Source organism: Synchiropus splendidus, chromosome 1 (genome assembly GCF_027744825.2).
Source record: "Synchiropus splendidus isolate RoL2022-P1 chromosome 1, RoL_Sspl_1.0, whole genome shotgun sequence".
NCBI classification, from domain to species: Eukaryota; Metazoa; Chordata; class Actinopteri; order Syngnathiformes; family Callionymidae; genus Synchiropus; species Synchiropus splendidus.
Window position 1 is genome coordinate 26,507,667 of NC_071334.1, and position 14,135 is coordinate 26,521,801.

Below are 14,135 nucleotides of genomic sequence, written 5' to 3' on the forward strand. Positions count from 1 at the left end.
GCCTTCTGTCTATTACGAACAGAAACCTTTCCAAACATTTTCGCACTTTGAGGCAGTTTATACAGAGTTCAAGTGTAATCCTCATGAGTGAATCATTCACTAAAATCCAGCCCTTAAGATTAAATCTCAGTGAATATGCGGCCTGTAATATAGATCCCTGGTGTAATGAATCATTCTCGACTTGGGATCTGATGAGACCCTGTTTATGAATATGGATAAATGCCTGCTGAGGTAGTGTCACAATGGGAATTCTACAGGCATCAACACATGAATAAGTCAGACAATTGTGTCCTGGAATAAGGTCACCTTGGAGAGATATGAAGACTGACTTCATCCACACACTCAGGATCCTCCTGCTGTGTAGAACTGAGAAATATGGCCTCTGTGTTTGTCCTCAAACCTCCAGGGGAAAAGATCACTCTATGTGGTTAAGTTGGCTCTGGTTTCCAATCACAACAGCCCCTCCTCCCTCCATTCAATCTCATGGGCTTCTAAATGGAGGCCAACTGACAGCTTTATGACCGTTCAGGAATGAAATCTAAAGCAACTAATCCAGGCCTCCTGCTAACACTTTTTCATCTAAGCCCTCAACAGATCCTTTACTCTGTAACGTGTCTCATAAACAACCTGAATGCAACACACACAGGCGCACACACACCCCCACGGCCAGTCGCTTAGATTCCCAGAAATGCTATTGCGTTTGAAATATGAGCTGCCCATGATCGATTTCTGCAAAGACACTGAAGTAGAAAATAGAAAGCGTCAATATAAGAACAATTTTGGACAATCAGAACGAGTACCGAGATGATATCTGTGTTTGCAGAGGACTTTTATCTTGAGTCAAGGCTGGCAGCAAGCTGTCAAATGTTTGAAGAGCCAGCACGTGTAAATCCGTCAAATAGGCTTCTTCATCTAACCTCGGATTTGGGCACCAAAAAGGCCTTGAAGCAATTGCTCTATTTTACTACCACAATAGCATTACTTAATATATTTTTAGTGCTTTTAAAATAAAATAAAAATAATTTAAAAAATTAAATTGGAATTTTAAAGTCCAGTTATGCAATGGTCGTTTTTACAAAAAAGTGGGGTGGAGGTGTAAAATAAAGAGTGAAACTTTTGACACTGAACATGATGCGAAATGAAATAGGGATATTTGCAAACCTGTTCTGACATGACACATGATCAGGTGCAGTGAGCACTACATCTAGAGGGAGAGTGGCTGATGGAGTAACACGGGTGGTCTCAGGATTCAGCTATTGATCTGAGCTTCTTTCTCATCCCCCTGCCCCTGCTGTAACCTCTGCTGGATTGAACATCCTGGCACAAAAGCAATCTGACCCGCCGTGCTTCTGCCGCGGTTCGCCCTATGGCAGCTGTGTACTCCACGTTGTCATGGTGATCCAAAATGATGTCAAAACGCTGCTGGATTAGAGTCCAAGGACTGTTGTTGTTCATTATTCAGACAGCACTCAGAGATATAGGTCACTCTGGGACGACACAGCGACTATTCTGCTCTGGTTCTGTCCATGGACCCAAAAGTAGATTGATCTGAGGCTCAGTTAGAAAAGCTAATGGTGGGGAAATTCACTTAGAGGTTTCTTGTTAGTTTAATGTTCTCTCCTGAGGTTTGTTGATTTATTGTTTGCCACTTTTTACTCCAGCTGAAAACTGACAGTGTGATGCAGTGTAGATTCTGAGTATTTATAAAGAGTAGTATTCAGTTTTCATAAATATGAAAAACAGTTTGTGTGCAATAACAAGTTGCCAGTCATATTTTGGGGGATAAAGTGTTTCAGTGATTGACAGCCTGCGTGATCACTGATCCAACTACTTTCCCCACAGTTGCCACTCCTCTTGTAACTGGCGTTAAACTCTCTCAATCAGGCCTTATTTGCTGTTTGTCTCGCCTTTCTAGCCAAGTGACTTCATACATATATATATATATATATATATATACATATATATATATATGTTATGAATGGAGTCAGTGGTGAGCTCGTGAAATGGTGCAGTGGAGTGACAGTGGGCTGCAAGCATCAGCTACGTGAATCCAGCAACAAGTCCTCGGAACACATTTGACAATAGTTTGTTCAGAAAGTAAAAGCTAGTATTAAACGTGTATGTTTGATCGGCTGCTCTGTTGAGCAGGACGCGCGCTTGACCTCGGCTTCCCAACTGTTTACCAGGAAACGGACATGACCTTTCATCTTGCTGCCGCAGTAATGTGGGAAATATGGAAATTGTCACGAAAATATTGGGTCCATTCGTTGGACTTAGAGACAAGACAAGTATATGTTGGAATATTGGGCAAGTGGAGACCACGCTTTTCTGTCTAAGGAGTTATTTCTCGAACTGCTATGCTACTGATTAGACCCAGCGCTTTGAAATGACGTTTTAAAATACCATTAAATCATCAATTGCACAGCTATAACACCAAAGATGGGAGAGATAAGCTACATTTATTGAACATCCAACATCATGTGTGAAGTTTGTTTTGTTCATCATGTCTTGACAGGACAATGATGCTGAGTTGAACACCCAGTTTAATTTTTTTCTTTCTGGGGTGAGTGTGCATTTTTTTCACTTTTACCTTTCACTCCGGCAGAGCTAGAAAGTATATTAAATGCTACTTGAAATATTGGTCTCGGTTTCAGGACTATTGACTGAATCAAGTTTCAAGATTTTACTGCCACTTCCTGCCATCTATGTAGCATTGTGTATCGCAAATAAAGACTTTTCCTGAGGCAAAAGTTTAAGTTTAGGTGTTGGAGATGTTTCACTCGGATGGGTGGGACCTTTACCTAGATGTATTCGCGCTTTCCCACTTCATGTCTTTTCATTTAGACCAAGCACGTGTGTATTTTAGCACTTGCTGTCAGGCAGACTGGAGGCTGGTGCCGTGGTGATTGAATATTGGTACTAGTAAAGTATACTTGCACTCTATTTTCAAGTCCCTGCTGTGAGCATGCCTAGTATTTATGTCACATCATTCCAGGGATGCGCCCGTACGTCCCTGGCAGACATGGACCCACCCCACTAGGAGAGTGCAACATGCAGTCAAATATTTACAAAGGAAATCAGCAAAGTGCTCCTGATGTTGACGGAAGCGTTTGCTGTACATTTATTCTACACATGAATCCTTCATCACAGGTTGCTGATTGATGCCTCCACTGTGTCTCAGCTATTGAACACACCTCATCCCGATGCTAATGTATTCAGGGACCAGCTGCTGCGTCAAGATGATTCTGCAAAAGGTATCCCTGGAAGTTTTCAATGAGCCTCTCCGTGTAAATAACACGGGGGGAGAGTCGTGCTTGGGTGGGTGAGTATGTCGCGTTCTGTCGCACACTTCTATTTGACATTTTGAAAAAAACGGCTCAGCAAGAGTGCAAGTCATTATGTCATCACATCATGCAAGACAAATACTGTGCAGAAACACATCACTCATCGGTTTACCAATGTTAGACCTTGTTTGTCTTGCGTAAGCTCATGTTTATTTATTGTGGAGACATCCACTGAAAAGGAATGGAGAGCTTTTTATTCGTTCTAAATGTGAGTTGTTGCCACAGGGCTGAGCAAAAAAGCTTCACTGTCTGATTGACTCGGGGAGTACATAAAGTGCAGCTGCGGCTTTGTGATCCCCTGCTTGGAACTGTGGAGCGGCCGAAAAAGCTGTTCTTATATGTTGTTTTCATGGTCTGCCGTGGTGGTGCAGTCCAAGGAAGGGAAGGAGTGAACCAGTCGTAGGCGGTCATGCCTCAGCAGAATACAATTGGAACAAAGACCAAGTCATTAGGTGTGAATCTTTTAAAGGTTTAGCCGACTGTGGTAGAGAGGTGTCACACGTTCTTCTGTAGATGCCACCGACCTGTCATGGGCCTCACGCTGACCCCTGTTCACCAATTAAAGCACAAACAACAGACATGGGAAAATAAAGTTTTTTTTGTTTGTTTTTGCGCCTCCTGCCTCTATTTGCTTTCTTCATAGATAACAAGTGTGACCCACCACTTTAACTTTCAATACACATTGAAGAAGGAGTCAAACAAAGAAAACATTACTGTGGCTTTTTAAGTAAAACACATACAGTCTGTAAGGGAACAAACTTTTCAGCAAAAACAACACAGCATAATCAACAATCTGGGGTTGAAATAACCTTCACACAGCACAGATATGCCTGAAATATTAAACAGCTTTACCAAGTCATTATGAAGGTCACTTCTGTTTTCTATCTTCCCTCACATATGCTGGATCAAGACCCCAAGGTCATCCGTGTCAGCAGGAAACCATAAGATCAATACAAAGGGGATTTTGTTTCCTTCGGAAATGACTTCATGTGTGTACCATAGATATTTCTACTGTCATTCTATCAAACCAGAAATCTAAGGTCTATTTAAAGGTAATGCACTTTAACTGTTTTTATTTTTCATTGGTTGCTTAGCTTGACTTGCATTCCAGAAACAAAATTCTGTGTTATTGTTAAAAATGTTGTAAGCATAAGTTTAGTTCCAGCAAATTCAAGGTGTGCTCTGTTGCCTTTTCAGAGTAGCTCAGTAACCTAGTTTTGTGGTTACTTGTCTTTGCAATGACCGTGGATTACTTCTTCCTTTCAGATTAGTTTTTTTAATTGTACTTTGTAAAATGACTGGAAACATTTGATTTTGAGTTCAAACTCATGAAAAGAAGATCTGCGACCTCTCAAGGAGCACACAAACGCAATTGTAGATGCTATTGACTCTGCTCTCTATTCCGGGACGTCACTTGGAGAAAATATTGTTACACAGACATGATCTCTCCTTCAATATAAAGCACTTCCTTATCCCTGCAACTTATATGGGCTCGATATAGTGCTGTTTCCCAATCTGAAACTGACCGTGTGTTCTGTGAAACTAATTTGCCTTTTAAAACCTTTGCCTCGGTTAACATTCCTTGCAATAAGAGTGCAGCCGTTGCAGTACAGAATGAGTGCCAGGAGGGCTGTTAACTATCAGGCCACCAATGACAGACGGAATGAAATAATGAGGCGGGCCTCATATAATTAAATCCCAGGCTGGCTGAGGCCTGCGGGCCTTGAGTTTGACACACCTAGTTTAAAGCCGATCGCATACACATCGCATGTTGTGCACCGGCGCCACAGTACAGTGCTTGGCGGCAGCAGCCGCTGAAGCTCCCAGGTGGTTCAGTCACGCGCCTCCTCGCCGCCCAACACCAACTGATGCAATTACTGAGCGCAGCCGGAGACTTAGAGGAGACAATCAAAGGTTTGGTGGGTTGTAAAGGGCTAGTGAGGAGGGGGAAGGGATGATTGTAGGGACATGTCAAGAGTCCTATTGGGTGATCGGGGGAGGGGTCACAACCGAATCCCATTGAAGTAAGCAGATATTCTCATCTCGATCTGGAGCAGAGGAGAGGAGCAAAACCCCACCGTCGGTCTGAGTCCACCCATGTCAATAACTCCAGCAGTGAAACTCCAGAACAGTGCTTTCATTTATTAAGTCTTAATTGTTACAAAAATGCACAATTTGTATAAACACTATTCATCTAGTAAACTGATCTTCAATGTCCACAGCAGTAAAACCACTGATCTCTTCTCCATCATGCCTCCATCAGATTCCAGCTCACACACAGAAGGAATAAATATATTTCGGATGCATCCATAGTGAAACTATCTCTTAGGTGCATGTTCTTTGCGAGCCAGTGAGGGAGTGTGCTATCTTCTATTAGTGCCGCAGAAGGAGAAAGTGTCCGTACACGAGTCCTTCACATCGCAAGTGTGAAATCTTCTTTAAGACAAGGATAGAAAATGCACTTGAGGGGAAAATAGAGAGCAAACGTTTTCCTTAAATCTATAGAGTAAGCATTCGAGGGGACAGCGTCAGGATTGTAGAACAAAGTGAATGTCAATACTGCTTCGCATATAATGACCAAATCTATTCCTGCTGACCCCAAGGCAGCGTGTAAATGTTGTTTTGTTGGCACGGATCGCTCTACCCAATTAGAAGGGATCATTAAGCCTGGAAGTGTCCCAACAGCGGATAAATCTCCAAAGAGTGTCGTCGTAGCAGCTTCATCTTTTTCTGTTCCGATTGTGTTTCTGCATCTTCTTTCTCTTCTGGATCATGTCGTAGAGCCTCTCCAGGCCTTGCTGGACCCCTTGACCGTCCACGGCACTGCAACTTTGCACGTGATACAAGGTGTACATGCTCAGCTCGTGAACAGACAGAAGCTTCTCCACCTCGCTGAGCGCCAAGGCAGAGTCCAAGTCCTGCTTGTTGGCCAGGATCAACACGGGTACACCCTGGTTCTCAGAGGTGCGGGTGATCTTGTGGAGTTCCACTTTGGCCTCCTCCATGCGTTCCACCTCTGTGGAGTCCACAACAAACACGATACCATCCGTGCGGCGGGTGTACGACTTCCACAGCGGGCGCAGCTTCTCCTGCCCGCCGACATCCCACACTTGAAAGTTAATGACACGTGAGCCTCCCACGGCTAGTTTCACCTTCTCCATGTTGAAACCTTTTGTCGGGATGGTCTCCACAAAGTCCTTCAGTTTGAGTCGGTAAAGGAGAGACGTCTTCCCGGCAGAGTCCAGCCCCACCACCACGACGTGTAGGGTCTGCAAATTTGGCAGGAACGACGTGTTGGGAGCCATGTCGGTCAGCTGATTCCCCATAGTTACAGCAGCCTGCTGGGTCAGATTCCAGATTTAATCCCTCCGTCTTCAGCGGACTGGCATTTGTTCTTCACTCTCGGAGGATGACTGGGCCGTCTGGATACCTTATCAAAACACAAACATGGACCGAGTTAACAATTTATGAGCACACAGCGGGTGCTCAAGGAATGTGTGAGACGCAGATAACATGCACTCACAAACACAATTGCTAACTGAATTTCGCCGCAACTGACAATTATTTCTTAAAGCAGAGGATTAGGGTGCTCTGTATTATAAACGAGGCAAGGGGGAGTGACTCCAGGATCTCCTGTTTGTCAGTACCAGTCATACATTATTGCCACTCTACGGCTTAGATCCAACTTAAACTTAAAGTCCCTTTCAATAAGACACAGCAATGCTCAGATCAACCTTATTGGAAACGATAGAAGCCACAACTTTCAGGATCTATTGCTGCTTTGAAGTCACATGTAACGTCCCGCATGACTGCAAGTCCAAACAGACCGCGCGTGTTTGATTATATAACACAACAAATGTCTTGGGTTTTCGAGTTAATTGGGCAGATGGGGTTATCTTGTGTCTTACTTGCCCCCGCTAATCCTCTTAACACCGATCAAACCTGCAGTGCACCACTCAGGACACGTTGGTTTCAGTGCAATAGACGTATATTCGGCGTCTGCCTTCCAGAAACTTGTCTGCTGGGATGCTGCTTTAATCTGGCGCTGCTGTTTACCACAGCGTTTAACCACACATGCTTTGACTTGGGAAGACTGTGTCTGTTTCACAGATTCAAATTCATGTCGTGGAAATTAATAATAACAACGTCAGCAGCACAAATGTGTAGCTTCTAGCGCAGCATAGAAACTTTCATGTATTAACGAACGTTGTCGCGTCCTAAAACAGCACATACGCTCAGAAAGCCCACTAAAATAACCATGCGTCTTCAATATCTTACTTTAAACGAGGTCATAAGCAGCCATACCTTTTCATGTGGGCGGAAAACAGCGCTATCCAGCAGAAATAAACACGTCCATAGCTGTCAGCACCGCCGCTCCGTCTCTCTCCTGCAGCAGCAGCAGCTCTGGCGAGGCGAGAGCGCGCAGCTCCCGCGGCCACGGTGACGTCACGCAAGTAGCGGCGCACCATCGTAGAAATGGAGTCGAAAAAATAAAGTACAATACTTAGAAAAAAATCCTTACCGAACTTTGTGTTATCCAGGGATTCATTTCTGACTAGAGTCAAAAGTAGCAAATGCAGATTAGCTACTTTCTTTATTCGCACGTCCATGTTTATTTCTTAATAACTGTATTGCAGGGCTTCTGAATTCACTTTGAGAATAATAATTACAATCATACTCCATTCATTACTTTATGCTACTGTTATCTTCTTAACAATTGGTTCACTAGTACGCTAACTTAGCCTGAAAAATATTCTGAATCACAGAATGTGATTTCTGTTACTGGTTAACTCTTAGTTGGATGCTACTTTTGGCACAATTTTCTCACACCACACACCACCATTGAAAGACAAACACACACACTTTTCATTTTTTTTATCAATATTCATAGTTAAGTGGGAGCTGGACTGACACTGCCAGCCATCCAGCTGCCACATAAGAGGCCTGAGATTTATGGCAAAACAGCTACATCTACTGGCGATTTTTAATACTGCAAGCTTTTAAAATTTGTAGTGTAATTATATCACTATTCCCTATGAAATAAGCCAACAATTATCACCCGGCCTGCTGATGCAGTTACAAGCAATATAAACAATAGATACTTTGCAGTGTAAACGCTGATGCGGCTCTTGCACAACACTTGAGCCACTCACAACACTGGCCCTTTTCTTTCTTCTCAAAATCAGGCAAGTAAAAGCAAAATCATCAAAAGGTCATGCCATTTATTTCACATTATTTTCTGTCAACATTCATCACGTCAGCCTGTTGATTGAAATCAATAGTGCAAAAGTAAAATGAAATGAAGTATCTCACAGTTATACATATTTCATAAAGTGCAGAGGACTAGATGAACAGGCAAAGCACATTGATACATCCAGAACATTAAAGCATTTCATGTAAACATTCATATTTAAACCTTTATCTATTTGTTGCTTTCCTCGGCAAAAAAAATAGAATCTGCTTTCATAAAACCGTTGTATGGAAGTTGGGGTTCAACGTGTTCGATTTCTTTATTGAATATTTATTCAAATAAATAATGTTGGAATGTATTTTCTCGATTTAGGTCTCATTTAGGACTGGTGGAGGGTCCCAAAGCCAGACCAGTTCAGAACCACCGTTTTAATCGACCTTCTATCCAGACGCCTTTGGACATTTATAGAAGCATTGTGCAGTATTGTCAAATCTACTGCGGTCATCAGACTTTAAACACGGAAACGAGGCAAGGTCCACGGAATGGCTTTCGAGAGATATAAAGGTGTTATGCATTTGCATCGGAATGACATCATCTGACAGGGTGAGGAATGGTGGAGTTGGCGCCACAGTCGATGTACTCATATGTTTCCTGAGTCAGCTGCTCCGTGTGAGACAGATAGGAGATATTTAAAGTCAACCTGCAAGAGAACACACAACCTTAACTGGTATGGATCTTTGTTCTTCTGTATGAAGACATCTTGTTTTTCTTCATCCACAATAAATGTGAAATACAATACTCTTAAAAAACTTGCTACAGTTGCATTTACACGCATTAAAAAAGCGTGACCTTGTACTATGAGTGGCAATATGAGGACTAATCTCTCCTGGGAATATCATTTCAACGTGGCTGTGGACTAAAATGACAGAAGGACTTTTGCTTGGGCAAACTGGACACTTACTGCAGCTGCACGAAGAGTGAGTGAATTTTGATGTCGGATGACTTGCAGTAGGTGCTGAGGGGTAGAAAACAGAATTATTTTTCAAAGGAAATACACATCAATTGGTTAAGATATTTTCTGCAGTAAACTGTTCCCAACAGTTCACACTTACTTCAGTCCTACATCAGTAATCGGCAACCCAATGTTGTAGGTGTACTGGAAATAAAGATTTTAGTTAAACCAGCAGCAAATATCACCCATTATGACTGGTTATCTGTCAACTTACTGATGTTTGTGAGCGCGAGTGGAGGGACGTCGTGTTGCAAATTTTGTTCTTACCCACCAAAACATCTTGGACCAAACCTTGAACGTTAAACTCCACAATCTGGACTGGGACAAAGTTGTTGTTGGTGAGGGTGACACGGTTCTAAAGAAAGAAAATTGATTGAGTAAGATGAACTGCTTTGTTGTGGACAGAACTTTGTCCCCCACCAGAGTCAAGTTATCTCAGTTTGTCATGTGACCTTACTTAGATGCTTAACTTCATAAAACTGTGCTGTGAGTTCAGGAGAGTTCAAATGAAAGTGTTCTTGTGTTATTGTCAATAAATGTGGCAGGATCACATGACCAACTGAGAAACATTTAAAGATCCCAAATTGTGTTAATTTCAGGGTCTTTTGTATTTACATTAGATCACAGTAGAACACAAATAAAAGGTCAGGTGAAATGTGCTATTTCTCTGCACTTCTCTGTCTCTATGTCAAAGGGATTCTCCTCCCCTGACCATCCCCTTTCTTCTCATTGGTCAAAGGTGGCACATCAGTGCAGCAGAGCTTATGATTAGAGCTCGAACTATAAAAAAAAATTATTGTGTTCAATCACTAAAGAATGCAGTGGCGGCTGCTAACAAACTATGTCTCTTTCATGTAAATTTGATCTTAAAAGGAGATCACAGTATGACATAAAAAGTAAGTGAAACATCCCACAGCACAAGTCAAATTATTTTCCCAGAAAAACAAGTTGACTTTCTTGGTGGGAAGCCAGACAAAATCTTAACAGCTTATCTGAAGCTGCTCTGCAGCTAGCAGAGATCTATGTAAAACCCAAAAATTGCCTTCATCTTCAGCATGCATGATGATACATGACCCCAAACAACAATCTAGAAAACACAAACTACATGCAACTTGCATTCAGTAGGAGGGTAGGAAAACATTGACACAGTCATATGCAATGACAGACCCTGATGCTGCATCCACATTTTAGAACACTATATCAATATTTTCATGAATAAATACTTGAGTGCTTAGTTTCAGGGCGTTCAAGCCTGGGTTAGAACATCATGCGCTAATACTGAGTGAATCCCTCATATGTCGTATTGTCACTCCTGCGTTGGAAAACGTATCGTATCGGCATGCTGCCGATAACCAGCCCAAGCATTCAAGCACACTCACTCACCCTGACGTCAATTTGCATTTCTGAATCAGTGAAGTAGACCATGACTGACTCCACAGACACAGGTGTGAGGGTCACACTCCGGGGGAAGAGGAAGAAGAGGATGAGGCACGAGAGAAACAGACACACGGCCATGGAGATGAACACGTAGAGCTTTCTGTAACAAAACATGACACACATGTCACAGAGCTGCTGGCAAAACCAAAAAGAGCAGTGGATCAGGCGTCTCTCACGTGCGTCTGGGCCTCAGGCGTACATCGTTACAAGGTATCACGGCAACAAGCTGGTCTTCATGACCTGTGGATATTAAAAAGCTTGCCTTTCAATAGATCACATTCGCTTCCCTGATTTTAAAGGCGACCAAACAAACCTCTTGGTATACGTCCAGTGCCACAACAAGTGGGGCAGGTGTCCCCTCCGTGGCCATTTATGCTTCCATATTGTGGAAACTGCCTCAGACTCCTTTCCCTCTCCAATCCCGAAATATCAGGATCAGCGCTGTTGACTGCCACCACGCCCATGTCTCGCTCTGTCTGCTCAGCACATGCGAAAGAAGAAAAGAAATCGAATAGATTTTAAGCCAAAAAGTCGGTAACAATTTCAATGAACATGAAGAATGCTTCCTTCTCTGCAGTCCACCACAAAACCATGCCACTTCTCACTCTATTTAAAAGACCAATAAACCTGCAAGTCCACCTTGTAGGCAGATTCTAGACAGTGTCAAATAACTTTCCAGTCACACAGCACATTGTCAACCATGCGATTATGACACATGAGGAGGTGGCCTATTCTTTCAAAGCTGTCCATGAGATTTACTCAGTAATGTTTGTTATTAAGCAAATGTGATACTTACTAGTGTATCTTTGTGAACCTTAATTCCCCAGAGTTGAAAGTGAGCCACTGAGACAAAGCCTATCTGAGAACTTTCTCCTCCAGGTGGACGACTTTTACTGAGTGGCAGTATTGATTTGACCTACTGTCCACTCAGAAGTTGAGAAATGGTGAGGAAGGATGGAATGTACCGTCCACTAAAATCTTTCCTTGAATGAGCCTTGGTGTCAAATCCAATCCTGAAGCAGAATTTCAGCCACAACACACTGCAAAAGTCGTGCAAAGTGATTGCATCTGAGCTATAGGTAGTGTTTTTACTTGAGGCTCTCTTGTCTTCTCAGTTATGAATCACTGCTGGAGGTGGCGGACGACACTTTGCACCAGACATTTTCAGAGCAACATGAAGACAAGTAGGATTCATTTAGCCTACGAGTAACACACAAACGGAATCTGAAAGTTAACTTAGTCCCTTATGTGACAGACTTAACCCCCACCCGAACCTTTGGACCAGTCACTGGAATGTGTTCTTCAGCCATAATCAGGTATCTACTGAAATCTTCTTGATCACTCCGCCTAAAAATTGGCGGAACAATTTCGAATGACAAACAAGTAAAAGAGGTGGTTAGCATTTGTTTAGGTTGTCACCATTGTCTAACAGGACAACCTGGAATTAGTCTGTGCTTCACCCAAACAGGCTCAGCACCTTCAAGCACCATGAACTATTCCAACCACCAGCCTCTATTCTTCATCGACGTCGCTTGAGATATTGAGAGAAAACACAGACTATTACTGCAGTGTCCAAGTGCAACAAGCCAGGCCACTCCTCCCTGCATGGAACAGTGGTTACTGAATGATCCTGTGCTGACTTTTAAATCACATTCTTTAAAACTGACCAAACATTTTTTGTCAGCTGAGTCAGCAACAAGTACTTCTGGTAACTCTGGCCTTATCGCAACAGTGAGGAGCTTCAGCTAATAAATTCACTGCGGAAAACCAGTTCCAAACTTTAGATGTAGGTGTAGTATTACAACTTTGCAAGTGAAACATCTGTTGAGCCGATGGGGCTTTACTCAGTGGGAGAGGGTGTTATTATCGTTGCAGGGGAGTGTGTTGTTGCTTCAGGTCCGTGAAAAGGCAGTAACTCTGAAGAACAACGATGACTCATCAGATTTCAAAGAGTCTCAAAGCTCTTGCTCAGTATGTTTGTCGCTCATGCAGAATTGTACATACAGTAACAGAGAACTGTAAATAAGCAGAGGATATAAAGTAGAGCAGAGCAAAGATGTAATAAGGTCCACCAGTTCTGGAGATTAATTGATTTTTTTTTTTTTTAATTTTGAGTCAGTTCCTAATAACCATGAACTCTATAAACTTTTTATAGTGGCGTGGGAATATATTTACCTGTGCAGCCTTCCAAACTGTATCTGTGCTAGTGGTGATAGAAGAATGTGCTGAAGTTAAAGTACACTCCTAGTACTGGAGTACAATAGAGAGGACAGAAAGACTATGTGTGAGTTTTCATAAAAAGACTGAAGAAAATGGCACAAGAGCAATTATTATGTACTTTATTATGAACATCTGTCTGAGGTAGCTAGTGCTATTACCATGTTTGTATAATAGGTAATTAGCCTGTTATTACAGATTGTCTGCTGATGCATTATCGATTCTTTAATAAAAAACTTTGAGATCCAGATTAAAAAAATGTTGAATAAAGTTGAATAATCAAGTAGCAAAAGTATGGAAGGAGTAATACAATACCCTGCGTAACTTGTCTTTATACATGTTGGTTGAACATTATAAGATGATATATGCAGTTGAGAGTATGTGTCGGACACCGACAGCACAAATAAATACGGTATACACTACACATGTTTGTATTGTATAGTATTGTATTTGCAGTGTGTTGCGCACGTTGATACATTTCACTGTTAAACATCAGATCCAAGCTGGAAAACCAGATGTACCACTAGTGAAGGCGATCATCGAGATAAATACCTTTAACAAGTGAATAGTGTTTTGGGGCTTTAAGCGAACGGTTGGAGAAGAAAACACGATGCACGCGAGTCATCTGACAAATGAACGGACAGGAAATGAAAGTGCTTACTCACCTTTTACGGAACAACACACCACTGTCTGGTCCAAGGAATCAACAGATCGCTATCTACCTGCTCAGACAAATAACCACCAAAGAGCAAGATCACGTCTTTTTCGGTCAGTAAGAAGACAGCAGTGAAGTGAAACTCAAGTTCAAGTCAGGTGCGTGTATGCACGCATGCGCAGTAGCCAGGTTGCTCCAAAGGACGGACTCCGCGACCGCAGTCGTTTCGCAACCAAATTTAGTCCGAGAAAATGGCGCGTCGCTTGCGTGCATTAAAGA

At 42.4% G+C, this 14,135-nt stretch overlaps 2 protein-coding genes across 2 annotated transcripts; both read right to left on the reverse strand.

The window, feature by feature from the left end:
* Positions 1 to 5,463: 5,463 nt before the first annotated feature.
* arl4d (ADP-ribosylation factor-like 4D) lies at positions 5,464 to 7,790 on the reverse strand. Its single transcript, XM_053870742.1, has 2 exons — positions 7,650 to 7,790; positions 5,464 to 6,774 (listed from the first exon to the last, which is right to left on the reverse strand). Exon 2 carries the CDS (start codon positions 6,668 to 6,670, stop codon positions 6,065 to 6,067), a length of 606 nt encoding a protein of 201 aa, XP_053726717.1. The 5' UTR covers positions 6,671 to 6,774; positions 7,650 to 7,790; the 3' UTR covers positions 5,464 to 6,064.
* A 759-nt stretch (positions 7,791 to 8,549) lies between these two features.
* On the reverse strand, positions 8,550 to 14,036 carry tmem106a (transmembrane protein 106A). The gene is made up of 8 exons (XM_053844117.1): positions 13,867 to 14,036; positions 11,298 to 11,460; positions 11,161 to 11,224; positions 10,931 to 11,084; positions 9,762 to 9,902; positions 9,648 to 9,691; positions 9,497 to 9,550; positions 8,550 to 9,235 (listed from the first exon to the last, which is right to left on the reverse strand). The coding sequence occupies exons 2-8, from the start codon at positions 11,446 to 11,448 to the stop codon at positions 9,127 to 9,129; spliced, it is 717 nt and encodes a 238-aa protein (XP_053700092.1). The 5' UTR covers positions 11,449 to 11,460; positions 13,867 to 14,036; the 3' UTR covers positions 8,550 to 9,126.
* Positions 14,037 to 14,135: the final 99 nt, after the last annotated feature.

Coding starts and splice junctions, on each gene's coding strand:
- arl4d (XM_053870742.1), bottom strand. CDS start 6,670: ATGGGGAATCAGCTGACCGACATGGCTCCCAACACGTCGTTCCTGCCA.
- tmem106a (XM_053844117.1), bottom strand. CDS start 11,448: ATGGGCGTGGTGGCAGTCAACAGCGCTGATCCTGATATTTCGGGATTG. Junction 11,085..11,160: donor CGCCTGAGGCCCAGACGCAC/GTGAGAGACGCC, acceptor GTTTTGTTACAG/AAAGCTCTACGTGTTCATCT. Junction 9,692..9,761: donor ACTCGCGCTCACAAACATCA/GTAAGTTGACAG, acceptor CTTTATTTCCAG/TACACCTACAACATTGGGTT.